Raw genomic sequence first — 23,568 nt, 5'->3', positions numbered from 1 at the left:
TCAGAAAATCGGATCCAATCGGATTGTTCAGAATGAACCAAAATTCACTTGGAATCAAATCTGTACGGTGGCCCAGAAGGGACCACAAATCATGATATGAATCCAATTATAGTTCAATAATAATCAGTAGACCACTAATGAAGAAACAGATAAAAAAAGGAAATTCAAAAACGTAAAGTGATGAAACTATCTCACCTGGGACTAAACTAAAACTCACCTAGATGTAAAAAGGAAAATGGTTTTTGGCCAGACTTGACAAAAAGTTTAAAAACAGATTGTCTAACAATAGACCACACATAATATCAGTTTATTTGGTGTTTTTATTTTAACAAACTCCTTTCATTTTCATTATTTTAATGTGATCATAAATCAACAGTTTCTCTGCGTTTGGGCGTCAAATCAAACCACCAACTTTGTACCAAATCAACCATATTTTTTATTTTATAAAATCAAAACCAGCTTTTTGATCCTGTGGACTGTTGACTGATTTAATTTACAAACGGATGGACTTTAAGTGAGATCTGACTTCCGCTACGTCACTTCCTTTAAACAAAAATGGCGATCGTTGCTGTTGCTGCTTGAATGCTTCGTTTTGTTTGTTTTTGTTGTTGTTTGTGTGGCCTTTCGTCAACATGAAGCTGCTTCCGGTTCCGCTCTAATCCCCGCAGGTTCTGACGGTACCGAAGCTCTTTTCTCCAGACGTGAAATTCTTTCTTTTTGTGTCTGCGGCTCCGTTTCCCTCAGACCGAATGATTCCTGTCAACATTTGAAGTTTATTAAGGGAATGCGCGGGAAGCACGCGCGCTCATAAACGCAGGATGTTCCGGTTGTGTGGCGGGTTCTTCTGATGGGAATGTAGCGTGAGGCGCATCTTTATCAGCCAATCACAGAGCAGCTCGAGACACCACAAGAGCAGAGGGTTGCTGAGGTAAAATCATAACGAACCTTCTCTGTGACAACACCTGGAACAGGTCCACCTGCACACCTGGAACAGGTCCACCTGAACACCTGGAACAGGTCCACCTGCACACCTGGAACAGGTCCACCTGCACACCTGGAACAGGTCCACCTGAACACCTGGAACAGGTCCACCTGCACACCTGGAACAGGTCCACCTGAACACCTGGAACAGGTCCACCTGCACACCTGGAACAGGTCCACCTGAACACCTGGAACAGGTTCCCCACCTCTCTGTTCTTCTGCAGCAGTCCAGGTCGCTCTGTTCTCCCTCCTTCATGCTCAGAACCAAATCTTGGTAAGCATCCCCTCTGGCAGGTCTGGTCCTGGTCTGATCCAGGTCTGATCCAGGCTTTGTACTGGTCTGATCCAGGTTTGGTATGGTTGGTACTCTGGTACAGTTCACTTCAGTGGGAACGCAGGGGGACTTTCCACAGAGAGGAGGAGAACCAAACGGAGGAGGTGCTGTAAGCTCCGTGTGTTTGGAGGAGAACCAAACAGCCACAGCGAGAGTCCAAAGAAGCAGGAACCCTGAAGGAGTTTGGAAATGCATGCTGGGTAAAGGAGGAGCAGTGAGGAGCGGCAAGAACTCCTTCAGAGGTGATCCTCAGAGGACCAGAGGCTCTTCTTCTTCCTGACATTTTCAGACAGTAGCGTGGTTGAGTCCGCATCAGTGGGTGAAGGTTCTCCTCAGTGGGTGAGGGTTCTCCTCAGTGGGTGAAGGTTCTCCTCAGTGGGTGAGGGTTCTCCTCAGATGGTGAAGGTTCTCCTCAGTGGGTGAGGGTTTTCCTCAGTGGGATGAGGTTCTCCTCAGTGCGTGAGGGTTCTCCTCAGATGGTGAAGGTTCTCCTCAGTGGTAGAAGGTTCTCCTCAGTGGGTGAGGGTTTTCCTCAGTGGGTGAAGGTTCTCCTCAGTGCGTGAGGGTTCTCCTCAGTGGGTGAAGGTTCTCCTCAGTGGGTGAAGGTTCTCCTCAGTGGTAGAAGGTTCTCCTCAGTGGGTGAGGGTTTTCCTCAGTGGGTGAAGGTTCTCCTCAGTGCGTGAGGGTTCTCCTCAGATGGTGAAGGTTCTCCTCAGTGGTAGAAGGTTCTCCTCAGTGGGTGAGGGTTCTCCTCAGATGGTGAAGGTTCTCCTCAGTGGTAGAAGGTTCTCCTCAGTGGGTGAGGGTTTTCCTCAGTGGGATGAGGTTCTCCTCAGTGGGTGAAGGTTCTCCTCAGTGGTAGAAGGTTCTCCTCAGTGGGTGAGGGTTTTCCTCAGTGGGTGAAGGTTCTCCTCAGTGCGTGAGGGTTCTCCTCAGATGGTGAAGGTTCTCCTCAGTGGTAGAAGGTTCTCCTCAGTGCGTGAGGGTTCTCCTCAGATGGTGAAGGTTCTCCTCAGTGGGTGAGGGTTCTCCTCAGTGGGTGAAGGTTCTCCTCAGTGCGTGAGGGTTCTCCTCAGATGGTGAAGGTTCTCCTCAGTGGTAGAAGGTTCTCCTCAGTGGGTGAAGGTTCTCCTCAGTGGGTGAAGGTTCTCTTCAGTGCGTGAGGGTTCTCCTCAGATGGTGAAGGTTCTCCTCAGATGGTGAAGGTTCTCCTCAGATGGTGAAGGTTCTCCTCAGTGGGTGAGGGTTCTCCTCAGTGGGAGAAGGTTCTCCTCAGTGGGTGAGGGTTCTCCTCAGTGTGAGAAGGTTCTCCTCAGTGGGTGAAGGTTCTCCTCAGATGGTGAAGGTTCTCCTCAGTGGTAGAAGGCTCTCCTCAGTGGGTGAGGGTTCTCCTCAGTGGGAGAAGGTTCTCCTCAGTGGGTGAGGGTTCTCCTCAGTGGGTGAAGTTCTCCTCCTCTTCAGTTTTTAAGTCCCAGACAGGAAGTAGTAGAGAGCCGTAAACTTAAGGCTGATGGTTCCTAAAGTCAGGCCGGGTGGGTCTACGTTGTCCTAAAGCAGAAATTCTCCATGTCTGGTTCAGACTAAAGGATCTTACGTCAGACTCATGGCAGTAATAGATTACTTCTGCTATTACTAAGTACACTTGAGTCACTTTCGTTACATTTTTTGGCTAAAGTATTAATGTTCAGATTAAGCGGAGCCGTTTTTTTGTCATCTGGTCTGAAGCTTGACCTCTGGACCAGGGGGGTATTCCAGAAGGCCCGTTTAAACTCCTCTGACTTTAAGCCTGAACTCTGGCTGAAATCCTCCTGAACTTGCTTACTCTGGGTATGTCGGTTCCAAGAGACCGGATATGAGTTGGCGTCATTACGCTCCACTTGGTAACCCTGGGTTAACGCACGTGCACAGCAGGTACATAAAGACATTCTCAATGGATCGCCGATTTAAGGAGTCACCATGGAAACGTGTGGAGAAAAAGAACAGACAAAGTAAACGCACGAGTTTCTGATCTTATTTCTATTTTCATTGTGACGCATAAATATATGTAACTTATAAAACTTAAATTCATTCAATTGGTAACAAGTAATTGGGTTAAATTTATTCAACCTAATTTCTTACGTCTATCCAACTCCGTGTTTATACAACAGAAATTTACATATTTATCTAACTAAATGTCATTTTACTCCAATTCAATTAAATGTTTTTCCATCTTCATTTATTGTACTTCTTGAACTCTCAGATGTCTATATTTGAGCCTGCAGATATTCTCATATTTATAACAATAAAATGAATAATCTAGTTTGGATTTATAATATATATCATGTATTTTATTATTATGACTGACTGTGACTTCAATTCTTATTCAGTACTGTTGCACTAGTGGTGCTATATAAACTCATCCTCCTCTCCCTCCCTCTCACTCATGGTGCAGAAAGAATTAAACATAGGACAAAATAACTAGACAAAACACAGTAAAACAGCTAAACAACTAAACACATTTGGTCAAAAAGCCACACTTGAACCCAAATCCGTCCAGACAGGCTAAGGGAATGGTATCCCAGAATCCCTTGCGGTGCCGATCTAACAGCAGCATCAAAGTTACACCTACTTATTTGAATTAATTTGAATGAAAGTAAAATAAATTTCTGAAAACTACGTGTTATTTTTAAGCTGACTTAACAAAAAAAGATTTATCTTAACTGAAACAAATAATTAAGTTAGATCAAAGTAATAAGTTTCTCTTTCCAACATCCATATGTGGTCTTATCACCCTCTCACGGTGGAAAAAGTATTATCTGAGCTTCTTCATCCACTAAATCATCTTCAAATGGACACGCCATGCTGCTTCACCTCTCTGAAAACAAACTAACCTTCAACTAAACCTGCTCCAGACCAGGTTATGTTCAGAGCATGAGTTGCTATGGCAACTTGACCTACCCTGAAACATACCTCCATTTCTGGAACTGAAAGCTGAGGTTATCAACTTCCTTAGCCTCAAACTTACCCTGATAACTAGCATAACCTGCTTTCTGGGATACCCCCCTGCTGGTCTGGAGGTCTGGAGGCCTCAGGTCAGAGTTTATGTTTGAAACACGGGGAGCTGAGGGGCGTCCTCAGATGGACTCGTCCCGACCAATCAGGTCCACTACTCGGTTCTGGGGGTTCTGGTTAAACGTTTCAGAAGGTCAGCTGCCGTGTGGACCAGAACCAAATGTCTCTCCGTCCCACACACACGTTGTCCTCTTCTCGTCTGTGTTTAGGTCTTCAGCATGAGCAGCCGCCGGAAGAGGGCCCCCCCCGTGAGGGTGGACGAGGCGGCCAAACGGGGGCTGGACTGGGACATGTTGGAGGACCGCAGGAAGGAGGTGGAAGAGGAGCAGACCCCATCCTGCTCCCGGCCTTTCGGGGACCCTCGTGCCAGCAGTTCCTTCCCCAGCGGTGTAGAGGCTTTCTGCGCGCCCCCCCTCCGGGTTTCAGACCAGCGTCCCGGCCCGTCTGCGGACAGCGGCCCTTGCTCCGCCTCCTTGGCGCTGTCTGTCCTGCCGGCTCCGAGGCTCGCCCACGTCTGGAAGGCTCTCCTTGGGGAGTTCCGAGTGCGGCCGGCTCGGCCCCCACCCGACTGGGAGCAGACGGCGTTCACGCTGCGCCGGACAGGGGGGCAGCTCTGCCTCAGCTACAGCACCGAGGAGCAGCCGTGGAGCCCGGGGGGGGACAGCTGCCCCTCGGAGGCCGGCCTCAGCGGGATCTCCCTGGAGGAGCTGGACTGGCTGCAGAGGAGGCGCGCGGTGCAGCTGCTCCACCAGGCGGACGCTCCGGCGTTCAAGGTGGACCCGTCACTTCCTGGTTCTGTGATGACTCAGCGTTTCAGTCGGATCTGTGAGAGGATCCTGTTTAGTGAAGTCGCTTCACGTTAGGAGCTTTTCTCCTGCAGGAGGTGTCAGGGATCTTCAGTTAGCATAGATTAGCACACATTAGCACGGGTCCTCAGCCTTTAGCCCTTCGATCTGCTGCTTTTTCATTTACAGATCGATTATTTATTTTTTCTAAATGCGGCAGAAGAAAATCTTTTAGGACGTTTTAAAGTTCCGATCATCCTCTGATCTATCGTAAAGTGTTCCCAGTGATCGTTTCTTGGAGAAGATGTTTTTTTTAACCAAAAGTTCAAAAACCTGTGTGGTGGTTTTCTAGGACATAGTGTCTGCAGAGCGGCAGGAGTTCATCAGAAACTCCCCTCTGAGTCTGACTGCTGGCGCAGAGCAACCCCGCCCCCTCTTCCCATAACTGAGAGCCCTCCCACTAGCTTACAGCCCCTCACAACCCAACGTTAGCGGTGCAACAAAAACAGCGATCAACATCCATCCGCCCGTCCGGTTCTGATCCAGATTCCAGCTCAGACGTTCTATTGGTCTGCAGGTGGAGGATCAGAAAGGGGCGGGGCAGTAGGACTATAGCCCAGCCCAGCGTCTACATCACAAAGACGATCTTTTTCAAATCTTGAATGAAGGTTTAGACTCAGAAATGCAGTTTTTATTTTATTCTTATTTGTCCTCCATCATCAGAAAAAACAAGAAGACGTTAAAACATCAAAAACACAATTTTCATCAAATGTTGTTTTGTTGAAGTTCTTCACTGAAGCAGATGTGAACTAGTCCACTTCTGCCCCACAGGTGGGGATCTACCTGTTGGAATCCGGACTGGGACATCCCGAGTTCCTCAGTGAGGGCAGCGCTCGTCTGAAAAAGGCCAACCAGCTCCTGCAGAAGTTAATGGAGTATTTTTACGACTTCATCATTCCAGGTGAGTGGCTGCACCTTACAGGTAATGTTTGAGCGCCGAGTCCCGACGCTGAGCGGCGGGCGGCTTCGTTTGAGCGCAGAGGTTGTGGAGAACAGCGAGGAGGAGTGCGACACTGACCTGGAGAGGCAGAACGTGGAGGAGCTCTACGACTACGTCCGACACGTGCATCAGAGCGAGAGCCAGCAGGCGGCGTGGGGCGTCCAGCACAAGGCTCTGATCCCGGTGCTGAGGCTCTACCAGAGCCAGGCCGTCAACTGGATGCTGAGGAGGGAGAAGCACAGGAGCTGTGCTCCGAAAGGTACCGAGCTGCTCCAGATCCCCTCCTCCCTGCTCCTCCTCTTCCCGCCGGCGCTCAAACGGCGGCCTCCGCTCTGTTTGCAGATCCATCGCTGCATTTCCTCTGGAGGGAGCTGCTCACTTTGTGTGGAAAGAAGTTGTTTTACAATCCTTTTACGGGCTGGTAAGACCACCAACAAAACACTGACGGGTTACAGACTAAAGACAGACAAACCAGAGAAGAGCTCCGCCCCCAATCTAGAATGTAAAGTTCACGAGGAAGCAGGAGAAGAGCTCTGTAGAAAAACAGGGACCTTTGAGCTCTTATAAAATAAAAACGCCCCAAACACACCTCATGCAGGTAATGAGGGGCAGCTGGGCGGGGCTTAGAAAAAGCACAGCTGGAACGGAGGGAATAACCGCCGTTTCTGAAGGTGTTCACGTTGATGCTGAAGGTTCCCGCCGTCCTGTTCTTTCAGTTTAATGCGGGAATTCCCGCTGAGCGGGATCGAGTGGCCCGGCGGGATCCTGGCCGATGAGATGGGGCTGGGGAAGACGGTGGAGGTTCTGGCGCTCATCCTGTCCCACAGCCGGCAGGACGTGGAGCAGGAGGCCCTCACCCTGCCGGCGGTGAGGAGCAGCAGCTCCAGATTCCAAAGTGTGACGGACAAACAATGATCCTTCGTGTTGTTTTTCAGGGAAAGACTGTGAATTACTTTGTCCCTCCTCCTCCTCTGGAGAGGAAGGAGGCTCTACCCTGCAGGTCTGCCGTCCCGCCCAGAGTCAAAGTGTCCCATCCCAGTACGTTGGCGAGCGTCTCACACCGCCCTCGCTGCCGACCCTCGCTGACGTTCTCCTGTGAAACTGCTTCTTCTGCAGCCGTGCGCGCCATGCTGGTCACCGCCATCAAGGAGATGCGATCTGGCAAAGGCGCCTCCATCAACGCCGTCTTCACCTACATCCGCGCCACGTACGGCTACGACCTCCTGAAGAACCGCAACCACATCAAAAAGACTCTGGCCAAGCTGATCAGCGAGGACATGGTGGAGCAGGTCAAAGGTCGCGGGCTGGCAGGCTCCTTCCGGCTGGGAAAGAACCACAAAGAAACACAGAAAATGTTAGCAGCCGCGTCCAGATCCGTAAGAAGAACTCTTGTAATCCTGAAAATCCCGGTTTGATGCTTAGTCAGAGTTCAGACGCCGTCTGTCCTCAGCAGACGTCCAAACACGCCGACAGCACGCCCAGGAAGACCTCGCAGAGACGGGCCAAGGAGAAGGCCGAAGCCGCTCTGCACAGCGCCCTCTCTGAAGACCTGACCGACGACTGCCCTGCTGCAGAGCGACCAGAGGGGCGGGCCGGAGCTCTTCGGGGGGAGGAGCCGTGTGCCGCGCTCCGCCCCCCTGCGGCCTCCGCGCAGACGCGTTCAGAGGAGAGCCGGGCAGACCTGCAAAGGAGGTCGAGTGTGGAGGAGGAGTCAGAGGGTGGAGGAGGAGCTGCAGAGCTGGGCTCGCAGGAGGAGACCCCCACCAGAGCGTCCATCACCCCCTTCAACACCCCCGATTACCGCTTCGAGTGCATCTGCGGGGAGTTGGGCATCGTGGACTGCAAGGCGCGCGTGCAGTGCATGAACTGCCAGCTGTGGCAGCACGCCGACTGCGTCAACTACAAGGCGGAGAGCCGCTCCACCACGCCCTTCTACTGCCCCCACTGCCTGGTGGCCATGACGCCCGTCTCCACCGGCGCCACGCTCATCATCTCCCCCAGCTCCATCTGCCACCAGTGGGTGGAGGAGATCAACCGGCACATCAGGTCCGCCTCCCTGCGCGTGCTGGTGAGGAGGCGTGTCCCGTGAAACACGGGGGGGGGGGACTGCAGAGGCGCCCGTGTCCCCGCCCACAAGACAGCAAACAAATGAGTGACGTGGCCCTTTCCTCTGCAGGTGTACCAGGGCGTGAAGAAGCACGGCTTCATCCAGCCGCACGTGCTGGCCCAGCAGGACGTGGTCATCACCACCTACGACGTCCTGCGCTCCGAGCTCAACTACATCGACATCCCCCACAGCAACAGCAGAGACGGCCGCCGCTTCCGCAACCAGAAGCGCTACATGGCCGTCCCCAGCCCTCTAGTGGCCGTGGAGTGGTGGCGCGTCTGTTTGGACGAGGCTCAGATGGTGGAGTGTCCCACAGCCAAGGTGAGCTGGCCTCCGGGGGGTGTGTGTGTGTGTGTGTGTGTGTTACCCCGGGGGGGTGTTTCGCTAACGTCTGCTTCCTGTGCAGGCGGCAGAGATGGCGCTGCGTCTGGCGTCTGTCAACCGCTGGTGCGTCAGTGGGACGCCGGTCCAGAGAGGCCTGGAAGGTAAAGTGCAGAAAACAAAGGTTAGAGCGGCGGTGAAGCCCTCGACCGCCACGTTTCTGGCCGCTCATCTGAAGGCCATGTTTGGCAGATCTCTACGGCCTGGTGCTCTTCCTCGGGGTCGACCCGTACTGGGTGAAACACTGGTGGGACCAGCTGCTGTACCGGCCCTATCGCCGTGGAAACACCGAGCCGCTCTACAGCGTCATCGCTCAGATTCTGTGGCGCTCGGCCAAGAAAGATGTCATCGATCAGGTAGGAAAACCGATCCCTGTCATTTAGAAAGGAAGTACATCTGAAAGCTGCACTGCAGACAGTTTCCAGCTGTTTAAACCCCCAGAAATATCACTGATCCTTTTTATTTTTCATTCATTTTTATTTTTTGAATAGTATTTTTTCTGTTGTTTGTTCTTTATCTTTTTTATCATTCATGTCTCTTTTCTTGTCAGTTGTTTACATCTCTTTTTTTGGGTTGATATTGCTGCGTTTCTGTCGTCCGGTCAGATCCAGATCCCCCCCCAGACGGAGGAGGTGCACTGGCTGCACTTCTCCCCCGTCGAGGGTCACTTCTATCACCGCCAGCACGAGGTCTGCTCGCGGGACGCTCTGGTCAAACTCCGGAAGATCTCCGACTGGAGCCTGAAGCTGGGGAGCCTGGACCGCCGCACCGTCGACAGCATCCTGTATCCGCTGCTGCGGCTGCGGCAGGCCTGCTGCCACCCCCAGGCTGTGAGGGGGGAGTTCCTGCCTCTGCAGAAAAGGTAGGCGTAGGGGCGGGGCTTCCTCACATTAACCAGCGGTGAAGGCCAGCTCCGCCCACACCTGTGGTCATTGGAGCGGGAGGCGTCACTCAGAGGGTTCTCCCCCTCCCCCCCAGCACCATGACGATGGAGGAGCTCCTGAAGTCCCTGCAGAAGAAGTGCCGGGTGGAGTGTGAGGAGGCGCACAGACAGCTGGTGTGCGCTCTGAACGGTCTGGCTGGCATCCACATCATCAGAGGTGACCCCTCGGCTCCGTCGCCTCAAGACCTCCTCTCTGTGCGGCGCTCCTCACGAGCCTCTCCTTCCTCTGCAGGCGAGTTTGTGGAGGCGGCAGAGATGTACAGGGAGGTGCTGCGCTCCTCAGAGGAGCACAAAGACCGGCTGAAGACGGACTCCCTTCAGGTGAGGAGGAGGTCTTCACAAACCCGCCAACATCCTCACGGGGGCTCCTGCAGTCAAACGGCTCGTCTCTTCGCAGAGGCTTCACGCCACCCACAACCTGATGGAGCTGCTGAGTGCAAAGCATTCTGGGATTCCCCCGACCCTGAGGGACGACCGGCTGAGCCAAGAGGTCAGGAGGGGTTTTTGCAGCTCCTTCCTCCGCCCCTTTCCCCGTCAGGGCTGCATTGAGCTGCTGTGTGTCTGCAGGCGGAGCAGCTGCGCCAACACTACATGACCAAATACGACTCGGAGGTGGCCGACGCCCATCAGGCCCTGCAGCCGGTGCTGCAGAACATCAAAGAGCTGAAACGGCAGGTGGGAACATCATCATTATGGAGCTCTGTCTGCGGGGTGGTTTGGGGGGGTCACTCAGTCCAGTTCTCAACTTTAGAGGCCGGCTGGTCAGAGCATGACTGAATTCTCCATCAGGTCAATCTGAGTTCTCCATGGTGGCTGGATGTAATCCAGAGAGCCAACCGCTGCGCCACAGCCGACGATCTGGTGTCGCGGGTCAAGAACGAGCTAACGTCCAGCTACAAGCAGCAGGCCAACAAGCTCTCCATGGCAGAAAAGTAAGATCCACCCGTGTTGGTGGGGGTGGCGGGGGTCCGGCTAACACAAAGCTGGTGTCCTGCAGGTTTCGTGACGCCTCCGGCCTGCAGTTTCTGCTCACCACACAAATGCAGGACCTGCTGAAGTCGCAGCAGACGGTGCGAGATGCAGTGAAGCGTCTGGAAGGTCCGGCGTCTAAGGAGGTCATCGAGGAGGCCACCGTCTGCCACCTCCGGCCCATGCGACTCCCCCTCAACAAGTGAGGCCCGCTTTCTGCGGCCAACGCCTGCCACGCCGACCTCCTCTCAACCCGTCTCGCTTGTGTTCTGACTTTCTGACTCCGCAGCTGCGTGTTCTGCAAAGCAGACGAGCTTTTCACCGACTACGAGTCCAAACTGTTCGCTCACACGTGAGTCGCTGCTCTCCTCGCTCCTCCGGGCTTCTGTGTGGTTGGTGAGGCTGACCCCGACCATCCTCTGACAGCGTGAAAGGTCAGACGGCCATCTTTGAAGAAATGATCGAGGACGAAGAGGGGCTGATGGACGACCGCCTCCCCACCACCAGCCGCGGCCTGTGGGCCGCCAGCGAGACCGAGCGCACCCTGAAGGCCATCCTGTCATTTGCCAAAAGCCGGCGCATGGCCCCGGAGCTGGTGGAGGAGGGGAACACCTTCATGGATCTGTTTGAGAACTGGAAGAAGGAGTACAAGGTCGGTGCAAAAACACCAGAGACCACGAGGTTGAGCCAAAACATTCATGATGTAGAGACGGATGAACAAACCAAGACTCAAAGGTTTGGACGCATCTGAGCAAGTGTCCGACCATCAGGACGCGTCAGTTCCAAACATTCGTTTGTCATTGGTTCACGAGGCGTCTTCAGAAAAGCAGTCAGCCCTGCAGGACCCCCAAATAAAAGCAGCGTGTTTGTGCTGCGAACGGGAAAGCCTCACTTGTTAGTGACGTCAGTCTGAAAGGGCGTTTGGTCTGACAGCAGGAGAGCATCCTGGGAAAATGAGGCACGCAGCCACAGAAAGTAATCCTGTTTAAAGTGTGGTGCAGAAAAAGGGTCTCAGTAACCACTTTGGTCCAAGATGGCAGCCCTCATGCAGGCAGGAAGCCTTAGCGCCCCCACATGAGCAGCTGCTGACACTGCATCACTTCCTGGCTGACAACAAGCAAACACAAAGGCTTAATGACTTTAGGTTTCCATAGCAACGTGAAGCTTGTCTGTCTGCTCAGGTGCTGCACGAGTACTGGATGGTGTTGCGTAACCACGTGTCGGCCATCGACGAGCTGGGCATGGCCACGGAAAGGCTGCGCGTGCGTCTGCCGGACGAGCCCAAACCCAAACTCCTGCACATCATCGAACCGCACGAGGTCCGTCCCGACGCCGCGCCCGGGTGTCTGCTGAGGCGTTGGGGCTGAAGCTGTTCCTCTGCCTGCAGGTGGAGCAGAACCGGGTCAAGCTTCTGAACGACCAGGCGGTGGCCAAGTCTCAGCTGCAGAAGAAGCTGGGACAGTTTCTGTACCTCACCAACCTGGAGAAGGTAACGCCGCTACACGGAGAGCCGTGACATCTGTGCCGGAACTGAACCCCAAACCCTTCTTCTTCAAGTCCCAGGACAAGTCTACGGGCGGGCTGAACCCAGAACCATGTCCCATCTGTGCCCGGCCTCTGGGCCAGGAGGTGAGTCTTCCTCCAACCTCCTCCTAGCTCTGCAGCGCCGCCGCCTCCCTGACCCTCTCCGCCCTGCAGTGGGCGGTGCTGACCTGCGGCCACTGCTTCTGCAACGAGTGCATCTCCATCATCGTGGAGCAGTACAGCGTGGGCTCGCGGCGCCGAGCCATCAAATGTGCCATCTGCAGGCAGACCACGTCCCACGCCGAAATCTCCTACGTGTTCACCACGCAGTCCAGCAGCCAGGACCAAGACATCCCTGTGAAGGTCAGCCCCCGCCGGCCCCCACTGGCCCCCGCAGGGCGGAGCTTCCATCACATCCCAGAATGTTCTGTTCTCCGCTTTTAGGGGAGCCACTCCACCAAGGTGGAGGCTGTGGTGAGGACGCTGAAGAGGATCCAGATACGGGATCCCGGAGCCAAGTGTCTGGTCTTCTCCACGGTAAGCGCTCCGTCTGCTCAGCTTGGCTTCGGGCTGCGGGTTCGGGTCTGACCGGCTGCTCTCTGGTTCTGAACAGTGGCAGAGCGTTCTGGACATCATCGCCAAGGCCTTGTTCGACAACAGCCTGGAGTTCTCCCAAATTAACGGGATTCACAAGTTCCAGGTGGGTCTGAGCTCCGCCTGGGACGCTGCTGGGTGGTCTTCTGCGCTCACGGCGTCTGACGGGAACCACGGTTCTGTTCCAGGAGAACCTGAGCTCCTTCAAGTACGAGGAGAAGATCAACATCCTCCTCCTCCCTCTCCACACCGGCTCCAACGGGCTGAACATCATCGAGGCGACCCACGTCCTGCTGGTGGAGCCCATCCTGAACCCCGCCCACGAGCTCCAGGCCATCGGCCGAGTCCACCGGATCGGCCAGACCAAGTCAGAACCGTTCCTGCTTCTATTCTAACGATCGGTAGCCGGCGTGACCCAAAGGCTCATCAGAGCAGAGAGGGTGCTCTCAAACGTCCAGTTAGATCAGGAGGTCAGGGTCAAAGGTTAGAGTCTGCAGGACCTCTGATCACATTCCTCTGCTCTGAAGAGCTGCAGCACTTTCAGAATCTGTTCCTGAGCAGCGTGACCTTCAGTCTGACAGCACGGAAACGGTTTCCTCCAGCTCTATGGTGTGAACCGTTGAATCAGGACAAAAGCTCTTCAGAGGAGCAGTGCCCCCCTCCCTCAGCAGTGGTTTATTATAGCCCATACTAGAAAACATGAAGTGGGTCAGGAGGCCAACAACGGGTGATTCTGACCCAGCCGGTTCTGTGTTTGCAGGCCGACGTTCGTCCACAGATTCCTCATCAAGTCCACCATTGAGGAGCGGATGCAGGCCATGCTGAAGACGCAGGAAAAGAGGTGTGAGCCCCCCCATGACACCGTTTACACAGCCACCGTATGTGTTACCCAGCTGTAGGGAGACAGAAGATGACCCCCATCTGGCTCTGTTCTGAGACGGAGCCCCCTCCTCACTGGCTGTCATGTTCTCTTCCTCCTGACCTTTGAAGGAACCGGTTCTCTGACTGTAATGAGAACCGCTGCAGCCGTCTCCGGGTTCCTCTTTGTGATGTGGGTTCTCTGCCTTGCAGTCACAGCAGCGCCGCCATGAAGCACTCGGAGGCCGCCGTCCTGACCGTGGCCGACCTGGCGGACCTGTTCACCGAAGACGCAGAGGCTCTGGAGTGAAACCGTTTGATGGACAGCAGCTGAGAGGATGAGGACCAGCAGAACCGTCCCTGAAGGTTCTGGAGTCTCCGCGTGGACCCTGAGGAGCAGGACCAGATCTGCTGCGTCAGAATGACAGGCGTGACCCCGGCTGACCCCCGAGGACTGTTTCTAGCTCAGTTAGCTCGCTGCTCTTTATTTATTGAATAAATGGAGACACGTCTTTTACAAATCTGTCTACCCTCTTTGGGTTTGGGGTCCGGACTCAACTCAGAGGGAGTGGGGGGGTTTACAGTCGGCCCCCCACCACTCCCTTTCCCGGGATTCCCGCACCAGTTAAGGTTTTAAAGCTCCCGAACAAAAGGGGACGGTTCCCGCCCTCACGGTTACCAGGCGTCGGGCGCAGCTGGAAGGTGTTTACCCGGTCGGCATCCCTGTGGTGGGAGGGGCCCTGTGGTGGGAGGGGCCCGGCTCGTTACCTCGGACTCCTCTTGGTCGTCCTATTCATGTGTGGAATCTCATTGTTGCCGGGGCATCATTCAGGCGGGCTGGTGTTTTGGGCCCTGGGGGGAGGCTCCCTCTGCATTTAAACCGTTTCATGGGTCTGAGCGAACGGGGGGGGGGGGGGGTGACAGCGGGCTTTCTCAGAGGAGCGTCAAGTTGGGAGAAGACAGGCGGAGACGGCGAGGGGAAGATGGTGGCTTTCGGAGCGCTTTTGGGCTGGCTGCTGCTCGGTGGGACGGTCATGGCGGCGGATTCTGTGGAGGAAGGTGAGCAGCAGAAGGTCGTCTGAGGTCATGGCCAGAGATCCGCCCCCCCAGGCTGTTGTGGTTTCTGCTGTGGTCGATGGTTGTGGACTCTTCACTGTCGAGGCTTTGATCAACGTCTGGTTTGAAGCTGAAGCCTCCGATTTGACGCCTGCTTCCACTCCGTCTTCCAGCAGAGCTCAACGAAACCGTCGTCTGCACCAACGACCACATGGAAGTCGTCATTCCGGCCGCGTTTTTCCTCAACAAAGTTCCTCCGGTCTACGTGAGTGGACCCACGCCGCGGCTCGGGAGGGCGGGAACGCCGCTGACGTCTGTGGTGCTTCCGTTCCAGGTTTGGGATCTGCATCTGAACGATCCGGAGTGCCGCGGCGTGCAGGTGGGAGACGACTACGTCTTCAGCGTACGGACCAACCTGTCCGACTGCGGGACCATCACGGTGCGCCGGTCTCACCTGCAGGAGGGGAGGGTGGGCGGGGGGGGCGTTCATCAAACGCTGCACGTGAACGTGGACGCCACAAACAGAGCAGACATCAGCGTTTACGGCGATGAAGACAAACCGCCCCTCCCCGCCATAAATTACCCGTTTTACGGCGTGGTGGGAATTCTCCGTCCAGCCAGGATGTCGTGTTTGTTTGAGGAGAAGAAACGGTGATGGCGAGTATAAAAACATTCCCTGAAGCCCACAAACACGGGGTCAATGGCCCCCGCAGCCCTAAATTACCAGGATTTACATGGAAATGCAGAATGTTTGTCAAAGTGGGCTGAATGGGGGGGCCGTAAATCGTGGTCATCTTCAGCGACTGAGTCCTGCTTCACCACTTAAGTGTCCTCAAACAGCTGCTAAAGGTAACCGCCGCTTTGAGTGCGAGGACGGCCCCCCAGCACTGCAGGGTTTACGAGGCCCTCGAGGGCCGCGGCACACACGAGCGCTCCCGATCGCCAAAGGCGAAGAATGCTGCTCTGGCTCCGCCCCTCAACCACCGTCGCCGTTGGTAACCCGGCAAAACGGCCACCGCGCTCATTCTTTTTAGAGTTGGGAGGGGTCACACAAAGAGACGTCAAGCTCTGATTGGAAGGTCACAGGTTCGGTTCCCATTCTGTGCATCCATGTGTTGAAGTGTCCTTGAGCAAGACACTGGACCCCACGCTGCTCCTGGGGGGGGTCATAGGTTGGCGGCAGAGCCGGCATCAGCGTGTGAAGGAGGGTTTATGGATGACGCCTGTAGAGCGCCATGTAGGCGAACGCCGTTTCCTGTCCGTGCTGCTGCTCTCCTATAAAAGAGGGAGAAACGTTCAGAGGCTGCTGGTTCAACTCCTGCAGCAGCAGACAGGATGACGTGGGGGGGGGTCTGGATCTAGATCTGAGGCGATCGGATTTAATTCTTAAACAGTTCAAGTTGTGAAAATGTTTCATTTGGAATTGAAAAAACAAAAATGAAGGAAAAGAAGAATTCAAACTAAATAGTCCTTAAAAATGGGATTCACTGTATTTAGGTAATTAATCCATGCAACACGCACCTGCACACACACCTACACACACCTACACACACCTGAACACACACCCGAACGCACACCTGAACGCACACCTACACACACCTGAACGCACACCTACACACACCTGAACGCACACCTACACACACCTGAACACACACCTGAACGCACACCTACACACACCTGAACGCACACCTACACACACCTAAACGCACACCTACACACACCTGAACGCACACCTACACACACCTGAACGCACACCTACACACACCTGAACGCACACCTACACACACCTGAACGCACACCTACACACACCTGAACGCACACCTACACACACCTACACACACCTACACACACCTGAACACACACCCGAACGCACACCTGAACGCACACCTACACACACCTACACACACCTACACACACCTGAACACACACCCGAACGCACACCTGAACGCACACCTACACACACCTGAACGCACACCTACACACACCTGAACGCACACCTACACACACCTGAACGCACACCTACACACACCTGAACACACACCTGAACGCACACCTACACACACCTGAACGCACACCTACACACACCTAAACACACACCTGAACGCACACCTACACACACCTGAACGCACACCTACACACACCTGAACGCACACCTACACACACCTACACACACCTGAACGCACACCTACACACACCTGAACGCACACCTACACACACCTGAACGCACACCTACACACACCTACACACACCTGAACGCACACCTACACACACCTGAACGCACACCTACACACACCTGAACGCACACCTACACACACCTGAACACACACCTACACACACCTGAACGCACACCTACACACACCTGAACGCACACCTACACACACCTGAACGCACACCTACACACACCTACACACACCTGAACGCACACCTACACACACCTGAACGCACACCTACACACACCTGAACGCACACCTACACACACCTGAACGCACACCTACACACACCTGAACGCACACCTACACACACCTACACACACCTGAACGCACACCTACACACACCTGAACGCACACCTACACACACCTGAACGCACACCTACACACACCTGAACGCACACCTACACACACCTGAACGCACACCTACACACACCTGAACGCACACCTACACACACCTGAACGCACACCTACACACACCTGAACGCACACCTACACACACCTGAACGCACACCTACACACACCTACACACACCTGAACGCACACCTACACACACCTGAACGCACACCTACACACACCTGAACGCACACCTACACACACCTGAACGCACACCTACACACACCTGAACAAACACCTACACACACCTGAACGCACACCTGAACGCACACCTACACACACCTACACACACCTGAACGCACACCTACACACACCTACACACACCTACACACACCTGAACGCACACCTACACACACCTGAACGCACACCTACACACACCTGAACGCACACCTACACACACCTGAACGCACACCTACACACACCTGAACGCACACCTACACACACCTGAACACACACCTGAACGCACACCTGAACGCACCTGAACGCACACCTGAACGCACACCTACACACACCTGAACGCACACCTACACACACCTGAATGCACACCTACACACACCTACACACACCTGAACACACACATGCCTGCGCACCTCTGAACTTGAACACAACTATGTGTGTGTCGTCTGTGCATTTGGTTGTATGGATATGCAGAAATATCAACGTGGACATGTGTGTGGTTGTGATGTGTGTGGTTGTGTTGTGTGTGGTTGTGTGTGTGTGGTTGTGTTGTGTGTGGTTGTGTTGTGTGTGGTTGTGATGTGTGTGGTTGTGTGTTCTGTGTGCTTGTGTTGTGTGCTTGTGTTGTGTGCTTGTGTTGTGTGTGGTTGTGTTGTGTGTGGTTGTGTTGTGTGTGGTTGTGTTGTGTGTGGTTGTGTTGTGTGTGGTTGTGTTGTGTGTGGCTGTGTTGTGTGTCTTTTGTCTGTTGTTGTTTTTTTTTTCTTGAGCCCCCCCCAATGATGACATCATTTATAAAAATGGCGTTTAGCTTTGGATCCAAAAGCGTTTTTCTCCGAAATGATGGGTTTTATCCAAAAAGCAGAACCTGGTGGTGAAGGTCCGACCCGTCCAGAGGCCGTCGGCTTCATCTGCACAGACTTAAACAGGCTGACAGGGGCGTGTCTTCTTGAGGTTGCCGTGGCGACACAGCTTGTATTTGAACTGAAGGGGTACCGTTACGGCCCGCTTTGCTCCAATGAGTTTCCTCTGCAGGTGTCGGATGACTCTCACATCATGTTCATGAACACCATCCACAACAACTACTCTGACATCATCACGCGCAGCTACATCAACATCACCTTCGTGTGCCGCTACCCCCTCAGCTACATGGTCCAGCAGCCCGGCGGTCAGAACCTGATCCGAGTGGACGTCAGGTAGCTCTCCTCTTCTCCACCCACAGCGGTTCTGGTTCTGAGCTCATCTGGTAGCGGGTAGTGATTTTAGAGAACGTTTCCCTCCACAGACGGACCATCATCTATGTCCATCCATGATTTAATATGGAGGATAAAGAGGGTTCGGTTCTAGAGGACGCCCACAGAACCGGCCTCTCTCATCAGAAAATCTGTTCTTAAATTGGATTGAAGACTGTGACCCAGAGAGGTTCAACCATCACACAGTCCCAAAGAGTTGGTACCTCCTTAGACCCGGTTTAGATGCAGGACCCGGGCTCAGACCAAGACCCGGGGCTGTGACCTGGAGCCGGCTCAGGGGGAGGGGCTTCTGTGTGAGGCTGAAATGTGCGGTTGTGTGTGAACCCGTCTGCAGGAGCATCACTCTGAGCACGGAGGACGGGAACTTCTCCGTGTCCATGCTGCTGTTCAAGGACGAGGCCTTCCAGGACCGCTGGACCACGGTGCCGGCGCTGGCTCTGGACCAGGACATCTTTGTCAGAGTCTTCTTGGTATTTCCTGTCTTCTTACCTGCTGTCATCGGTGACGCTTTGTTTCCTACCAAAGAAGTCAGAATAAAGAAAAACAAAAATAAATGAGCTAAAAGTGCAAAAAAACAAAACAAATACATTCAGTTATGGTTCATGATGGAATAAAACAAAGATTTTTCACATTCTCATTTTCAAACTTTGGATGGTGATGAAGATGCACGTATGTGTGTTTTTCTCTGCTCATATATGTGTGTTTGTGTTTTTCTCTGCTCATATGTGTGTGTTTGTGTTTTTCTCTGCTCATATGTGTGTGGGTGTGTGTGTGTGTGTTTTTCTCTGCTCATATTATGTGTGTGTGTGTATGCACGTGTGTGTTTGTGTTTTTCTCTGCTCATATGTGTATGTGTGTATGTACGTGTGTGTTTGTGTTTTTCTCTGCTCATATATGCGTGTGTGTGTATGCACGTGTGTGTTTGTGTTTTTCTCTGCTCATATGTGTATGTGTGTGTGTGTATGCACGTGTGTGTTTGTGTTTTTCTCTGCTCATATGTGTGTGTTTGTGTATGCACGTGTGTTTGTGTTTTTCTCTGCTCATATGTGTAGGTGTGTATGCACGTGTGTGTTTGTGTTTTTCTCTGCTCATATATGCGTGTGTGTGTGTATGCACGTGTGTGTTTGTGTTTTTCTCTGCTCATATGTGTGTGGGTGTGTGTTTTTCTCTGCTCATATATGCGTGTGTGTGTATGCACGTGTGTGTTTGTGTTTTTCTCTGCTCATATGTGTGTTTGTGTATGCACGTGTGTGTTTTTCTCTGCTCATATGTGTGTTTGTGTATGCACGTGTGTTTGTGTTTTTCTCTGCTATATATGTGTGTGTATGCACGTGTGTGTTTGTGTTTTTCTCTGCTCATATGTGTGTGGGTGTGTATGCATGTGTGTTTGTGTTTTTCTCTGCTATATATGTGTGTATGTGTGTGTGTGTGTGTGTGTGTGTTTTTCTCTGCTCATATATGCGTGTGTGTGTATGCACGTGTGTTTGTGTTTTTCTCTGCTCATATTATGTGTGTGTGTGTATGCACGTGTGTTTGTGTTTTTCTCTGCTCATGTGTGTATGTGTGTGTGTGTGTGTGTTTTTCTTTGCTCATATATGCGTGTGTGTGTATGCACGTGTGTGTTTTTTGTTTTTCTCTGCTCATGTGTGTGTGTGTGTGTGTGTGTGTGTTTTTCTCTGCTATATATGTGTGTGTGTGTATGCACGTGTTTGTTTGTGTTTTTCTCTGCTCATATTATGTGTGTGTGTGTATGCACGTGTGTGTTTGTGTTTTTCTCTGCTCATATATGCGTGTGTGTGTATGCACGTGTTTGTTTGTGTTTTTCTCTGCTCATATATGTGTGTTTGTGTTTTTCTCTGCTCATATGTGTGTGGGTGTGTGTGTGTGTGTTTTTCTCTGCTCATATATGTGTGTGTGTGTATGCACGTGTGTGTTTGTGTTTTTCTCTGCTCATATATGTGTGTTTGTGTTTTTCTCTGTTCATATGTGTGTGTTTGTGTTTTTCTCTGCTCATATGTGTGTGGGTGTGTGTGTGTGTGTTTTTCTCTGCTCATATATGTGTGTGTGTGTATGCACGTGTGTGTTTGTGTTTTTCTCTGCTCATATATGTGTGTTTGTGTTTTTCTCTGCTCATATGTGTGTGTGTGTGTATGCACGTGTGTGTTTGTGTTTTTCTCTGCTCATATGTGTGTGTGTGTGTATGCACGTGTGTGTTTGTGTTTTTCTCTGCTCATATGTGTGTGGGTGTGTGTGTGTGTGTGTTTTTCTCTGCTCATATTATGTGTGTGTGTGTATGCACGTGTGTGTTTGTGTTTTTCTCTGCTCATATGTGTGTGTGTGTGTATGCACGTGTGTGTTTGTGTTTTTCTCTGCTCATATGTGTGTGTGTGTGTATGCACGTGTGTGTTTGTGTTTTTCTCTGCTCATATGTGTGTGGGTGTGTGTGTGTGTGTGTTTTTCTCTGCTCATATATGCGTGTGTGTGTATGCACGTGTGTGTTTGTGTTTTTCTCTGCTCATATGTGTGTGTTTGTGTATGCACGTGTGTTTGTGTTTTTCTCTGCTCATATGTGTGTGTGTGTGTGTGTGTGTGTGTGTGTGTTTTTCTCTGCTCATATATGCGTGTGTGTGTATGCACGTGTGTGTTTGTGTTTTTCTCTGCTCATATGTGTGTGTGTGTGTGTGTGTGTTTTTCTCTGCTATATATGTGTGTGTGTGTCTGCACGTGTGTGTTTGTGTTTTTCTCTGCTCATATGTGTGTATGTGTGTGTGTGTGTGTGTGTTTTTCTCTGCTATATATGTGTGTGTGTGTATGCACGTGTGTGTTTGTGTTTTTCTCTGCTCATATATGCGTGTGTGTGTATGCACGTGTGTGTTTTTTGTTTTTCTCTGCTCATATTATGTGTGTGTGTGTATGCACGTGTTTGTTTGGGTTTTTCTCTGCTCATATTATGTGTGTGTGTGTATGCACGTGTGTGTGTGTGTTTTTCTCTGCTATATATGTGTTTGTGTGTATGCACGTGTGTGTTTGTGTTTTTCTCTGCTCATATGTGTGTGGGTGTGTGAGTGTGTGTGTGTTTTTCTCTGCTCATATTATGTGTGTGTGTGTATGCACGTGTGTGTTTGTGTTTTTCTCTGCTCATATGTGTATGTGTGTATGCACGTGTGTGTTTGTGTTTTTCTCTGCTCATATATGCGTGTGTGTGTATGCACGTGTGTGTTTGTGTTTTTCTCTGCTCATATTTGTATGTGTGTATGCACGTGTGTGTTTGTGTTTTTCTCTGCTTATGCGTGTGTGTGTATGCACGTGTGTGTTTGTGTTTTTCTCTGCTTATGCGTGTGTGTGTATGCACGTGTGTGTGTGTGTTTTTCTCTGCTCATATATGCGTGTGTGTGTATGCACGTGTGTGTGTTTTTCTCTGCTCATATATGTGTGTGTGTATGCACGTGTGTGTTTGTGTTTTTCTCTGCTCATGTGTGTATGTGTGTGTGTGTGTGTGTGTTTTTCTCTGCTCATATATGTGTGTGTGTGTATGCACGTGTGTGTTTGTGTTTTTCTCTGCTCATATATGCGTGTGTGTGAATGCACGTGTGTGTTTGTGTTTTTCTCTGCTCATATATGCGTGTGTGTGTATGCACGTGTGTGTTTTTTGTTTTTCTCTGCTCGTGTGTGTATGTGTGTGTGGGTGTGTGTGTGTGTGTTTTTTTCTCTGCTATATATGTGTGTGTGTGTATGCACGTGTGTGTTTGTGTTTTTGTCTGCTCATATATGCGTGTGTGTGTGTATGCACGTGTGTGTTTTTTGTTTTTCTCTGCTCATATTATGTGTGTGTGTGTATGCACGTGTGTGTGTGTGTTTTTCTCTGCTATATATGTGTTTGTGTGTATGCACGTGTGTGTTTGTGTTTTTCTCTGCTCATGTGTGTATGCACGTGTGTGTTTGTGTGCGTTTGTGTCACAGCTCCCAGCTCACCTGCTGCTGCGCATACAGAGCTGCTGGGCCACCCCAGACCGTGATCCGTTCAGCAACATCCGCTACACCTTCATCAGAGACAGGTGATTCAGACGTCAAAGGCCGGTCATGTGACCTTCATCAGGCAGTCTGTGGAGGGGGGGGGGGGGGGCTCTCATTGATCAGAATCGGCCTGTTTCTCTCCTCAGCTGTCCGTTGCTGGAGGACCTGCAGACTCTGAGGGTCCTGAAGAACGGCGACGGCGCAGACGCCGCGTTCCGCATGCAGATGTTTAAATTTGTGGGCGGCTCCTACACCGACGTCTTCCTCCACTGCAACGTGCAGATCTGCCACGGCGGCCCGGGGGCGTGCCGGCCTGTGAGTCAGCTGGGTCCAGACACGCTCTGAGCACCGAGCTGTCGGGCCAGAGATAAACCGGCGTGTCGCCCTCTGTGTCCACAGAACTGCTCCTCTGAAGACGGGTTTCTGAGAACCAGGAGGGACCTGCCGCTGTCCCACACGCTGACCTATGGACCAATCAGGCGGCTGCGCTCCGAAACGCCCGACCTGGGTATGCCTCCGCCGGATGTCTGCGCGCCGACTGCGCAGACGCCTCCTGATCACGCGCCTCTCCCTCTGCAGATGCCGCCGGAGTTCCTCCCGTGGAGACCTTGGTCCTCGGGGGGCTGCTGGGGGTCCTGCTGCTGGTCACCGCGGCGCTGGGGCGGCTCTGGCTGCGCTCGCGGCGTTTTTACCCCACCCTGGAGGCGCAGCTCACCCTGTCCAACATTCACCACCTCCATGAGGGGGCCTCCTGAGCCGTACATGGGGGGCGATAATAAACGTCTGGAAGCTTCTTTCTGTCTCCTTAAGTTCTTAATAAAGCCTGGGAGGGGTCGCCCGAGCCCCCTGGGTCAGAGCAGGAGGGAGGAGGGCAAACCGACGGTTCTGAAATCAGATCTCAAGTTTCCTTCAGCAGATCTTCAGATGTGTGTAAACCACAC

The 23,568-nt window shown here is 52.5% G+C and overlaps 2 protein-coding genes and 1 long non-coding RNA gene across 14 annotated transcripts; 2 read left to right on the top strand and 1 right to left on the bottom strand.

Annotated features, from left to right (window-relative positions):
* Window positions 1-538: 538 nt before the first annotated feature.
* On the top strand, window positions 539-14,048 carry shprh (SNF2 histone linker PHD RING helicase). Of its 10 annotated transcripts, XM_078941061.1 has the most exons (30): window positions 539-1,255; window positions 4,576-5,139; window positions 5,983-6,112; window positions 6,192-6,410; window positions 6,494-6,572; window positions 6,868-7,018; window positions 7,087-7,189; window positions 7,268-7,527; window positions 7,605-8,219; window positions 8,328-8,579; window positions 8,665-8,743; window positions 8,832-8,995; window positions 9,245-9,501; window positions 9,618-9,739; window positions 9,815-9,903; window positions 9,980-10,072; window positions 10,150-10,257; window positions 10,372-10,514; window positions 10,580-10,753; window positions 10,841-10,903; window positions 10,978-11,203; window positions 11,733-11,870; window positions 11,939-12,040; window positions 12,109-12,180; window positions 12,250-12,438; window positions 12,520-12,612; window positions 12,689-12,775; window positions 12,858-13,036; window positions 13,430-13,510; window positions 13,741-14,048. In XM_078941061.1, exons 2-30 carry the CDS (start codon window positions 4,585-4,587, stop codon window positions 13,835-13,837), a joined length of 4,920 nt encoding a protein of 1,639 aa, XP_078797187.1. In that variant the 5' UTR covers window positions 539-1,255; window positions 4,576-4,584; the 3' UTR covers window positions 13,838-14,048. The 10 variants fall into 10 exon arrangements, with proteins under 10 accessions (XP_078797187.1, XP_078797186.1, XP_023807767.1 ...); XM_078941060.1 differs by having other exon boundaries at window positions 9,618-9,903; XM_023952002.2 differs by having other exon boundaries at window positions 1,039-1,255; window positions 7,602-8,219; window positions 9,618-9,903.
* LOC144989094 (uncharacterized) lies at window positions 5,835-22,725 on the bottom strand. The gene is made up of 5 exons (XR_013653241.1): window positions 22,586-22,725; window positions 18,817-19,129; window positions 8,648-8,736; window positions 6,230-7,473; window positions 5,835-6,069 (listed from the first exon to the last, which is right to left on the bottom strand). It is a non-coding gene; the product is annotated as an uncharacterized LOC144989094 (long non-coding RNA).
* On the top strand, window positions 14,160-23,421 carry si:dkeyp-110a12.4 (pancreatic secretory granule membrane major glycoprotein GP2). 3 transcript variants are annotated; one of them, XM_023952003.2, is made up of 9 exons: window positions 14,160-14,586; window positions 14,757-14,848; window positions 14,918-15,022; window positions 18,396-18,556; window positions 18,948-19,083; window positions 22,574-22,668; window positions 22,774-22,942; window positions 23,027-23,135; window positions 23,207-23,421. In XM_023952003.2, the coding sequence occupies exons 1-9, from the start codon at window positions 14,415-14,417 to the stop codon at window positions 23,380-23,382; spliced, it is 1,215 nt and encodes a 404-aa protein (XP_023807771.2). In that variant the 5' UTR covers window positions 14,160-14,414; the 3' UTR covers window positions 23,383-23,421. The 3 variants fall into 3 exon arrangements, with proteins under 3 accessions (XP_023807771.2, XP_023807773.2, XP_023807772.2); XM_023952005.2 differs by having other exon boundaries at window positions 14,278-14,586; window positions 18,948-19,068; XM_023952004.2 differs by having other exon boundaries at window positions 14,279-14,586; window positions 14,760-14,848.
* The last annotated feature ends 147 nt before the right edge of the window (window positions 23,422-23,568 follow it).

The sequence above is a fragment of the Oryzias latipes genome, chromosome 22 (assembly GCF_053564925.1).
Source record: "Oryzias latipes strain Hd-rR chromosome 22, Olatipes_Hd-rR_3.1".
In the NCBI taxonomy this organism is placed as follows: Eukaryota; Metazoa; Chordata; class Actinopteri; order Beloniformes; family Adrianichthyidae; genus Oryzias; species Oryzias latipes.
This window is presented reverse-complemented; position numbering and strand designations above follow the sequence as displayed.

Excerpts from the sequence above, each read along its gene's own strand:
- si:dkeyp-110a12.4 (XM_023952003.2), top strand. The coding sequence starts at position 14,415 with ATGGGTCTGAGCGAACGGGGGGGGGGGGGGGTGACAGCGGGCTTTCTC. Across the intron at positions 14,587-14,756 it reads GGCGGATTCTGTGGAGGAAG|CAGAGCTCAACGAAACCGTC; the intron begins GTGAGCAGCAGA and ends TCCGTCTTCCAG. Across the intron at positions 15,023-18,395 it reads CCGACTGCGGGACCATCACG|GTGTCGGATGACTCTCACAT; the intron begins GTGCGCCGGTCT and ends TTTCCTCTGCAG.
- shprh (XM_023951999.2), top strand. The coding sequence starts at position 4,585 with ATGAGCAGCCGCCGGAAGAGGGCCCCCCCCGTGAGGGTGGACGAGGCG. Across the intron at positions 6,411-6,493 it reads CAGGAGCTGTGCTCCGAAAG|ATCCATCGCTGCATTTCCTC; the intron begins GTACCGAGCTGC and ends CTCTGTTTGCAG. Across the intron at positions 11,871-11,938 it reads ACATCATCGAACCGCACGAG|GTGGAGCAGAACCGGGTCAA; the intron begins GTCCGTCCCGAC and ends CTCTGCCTGCAG.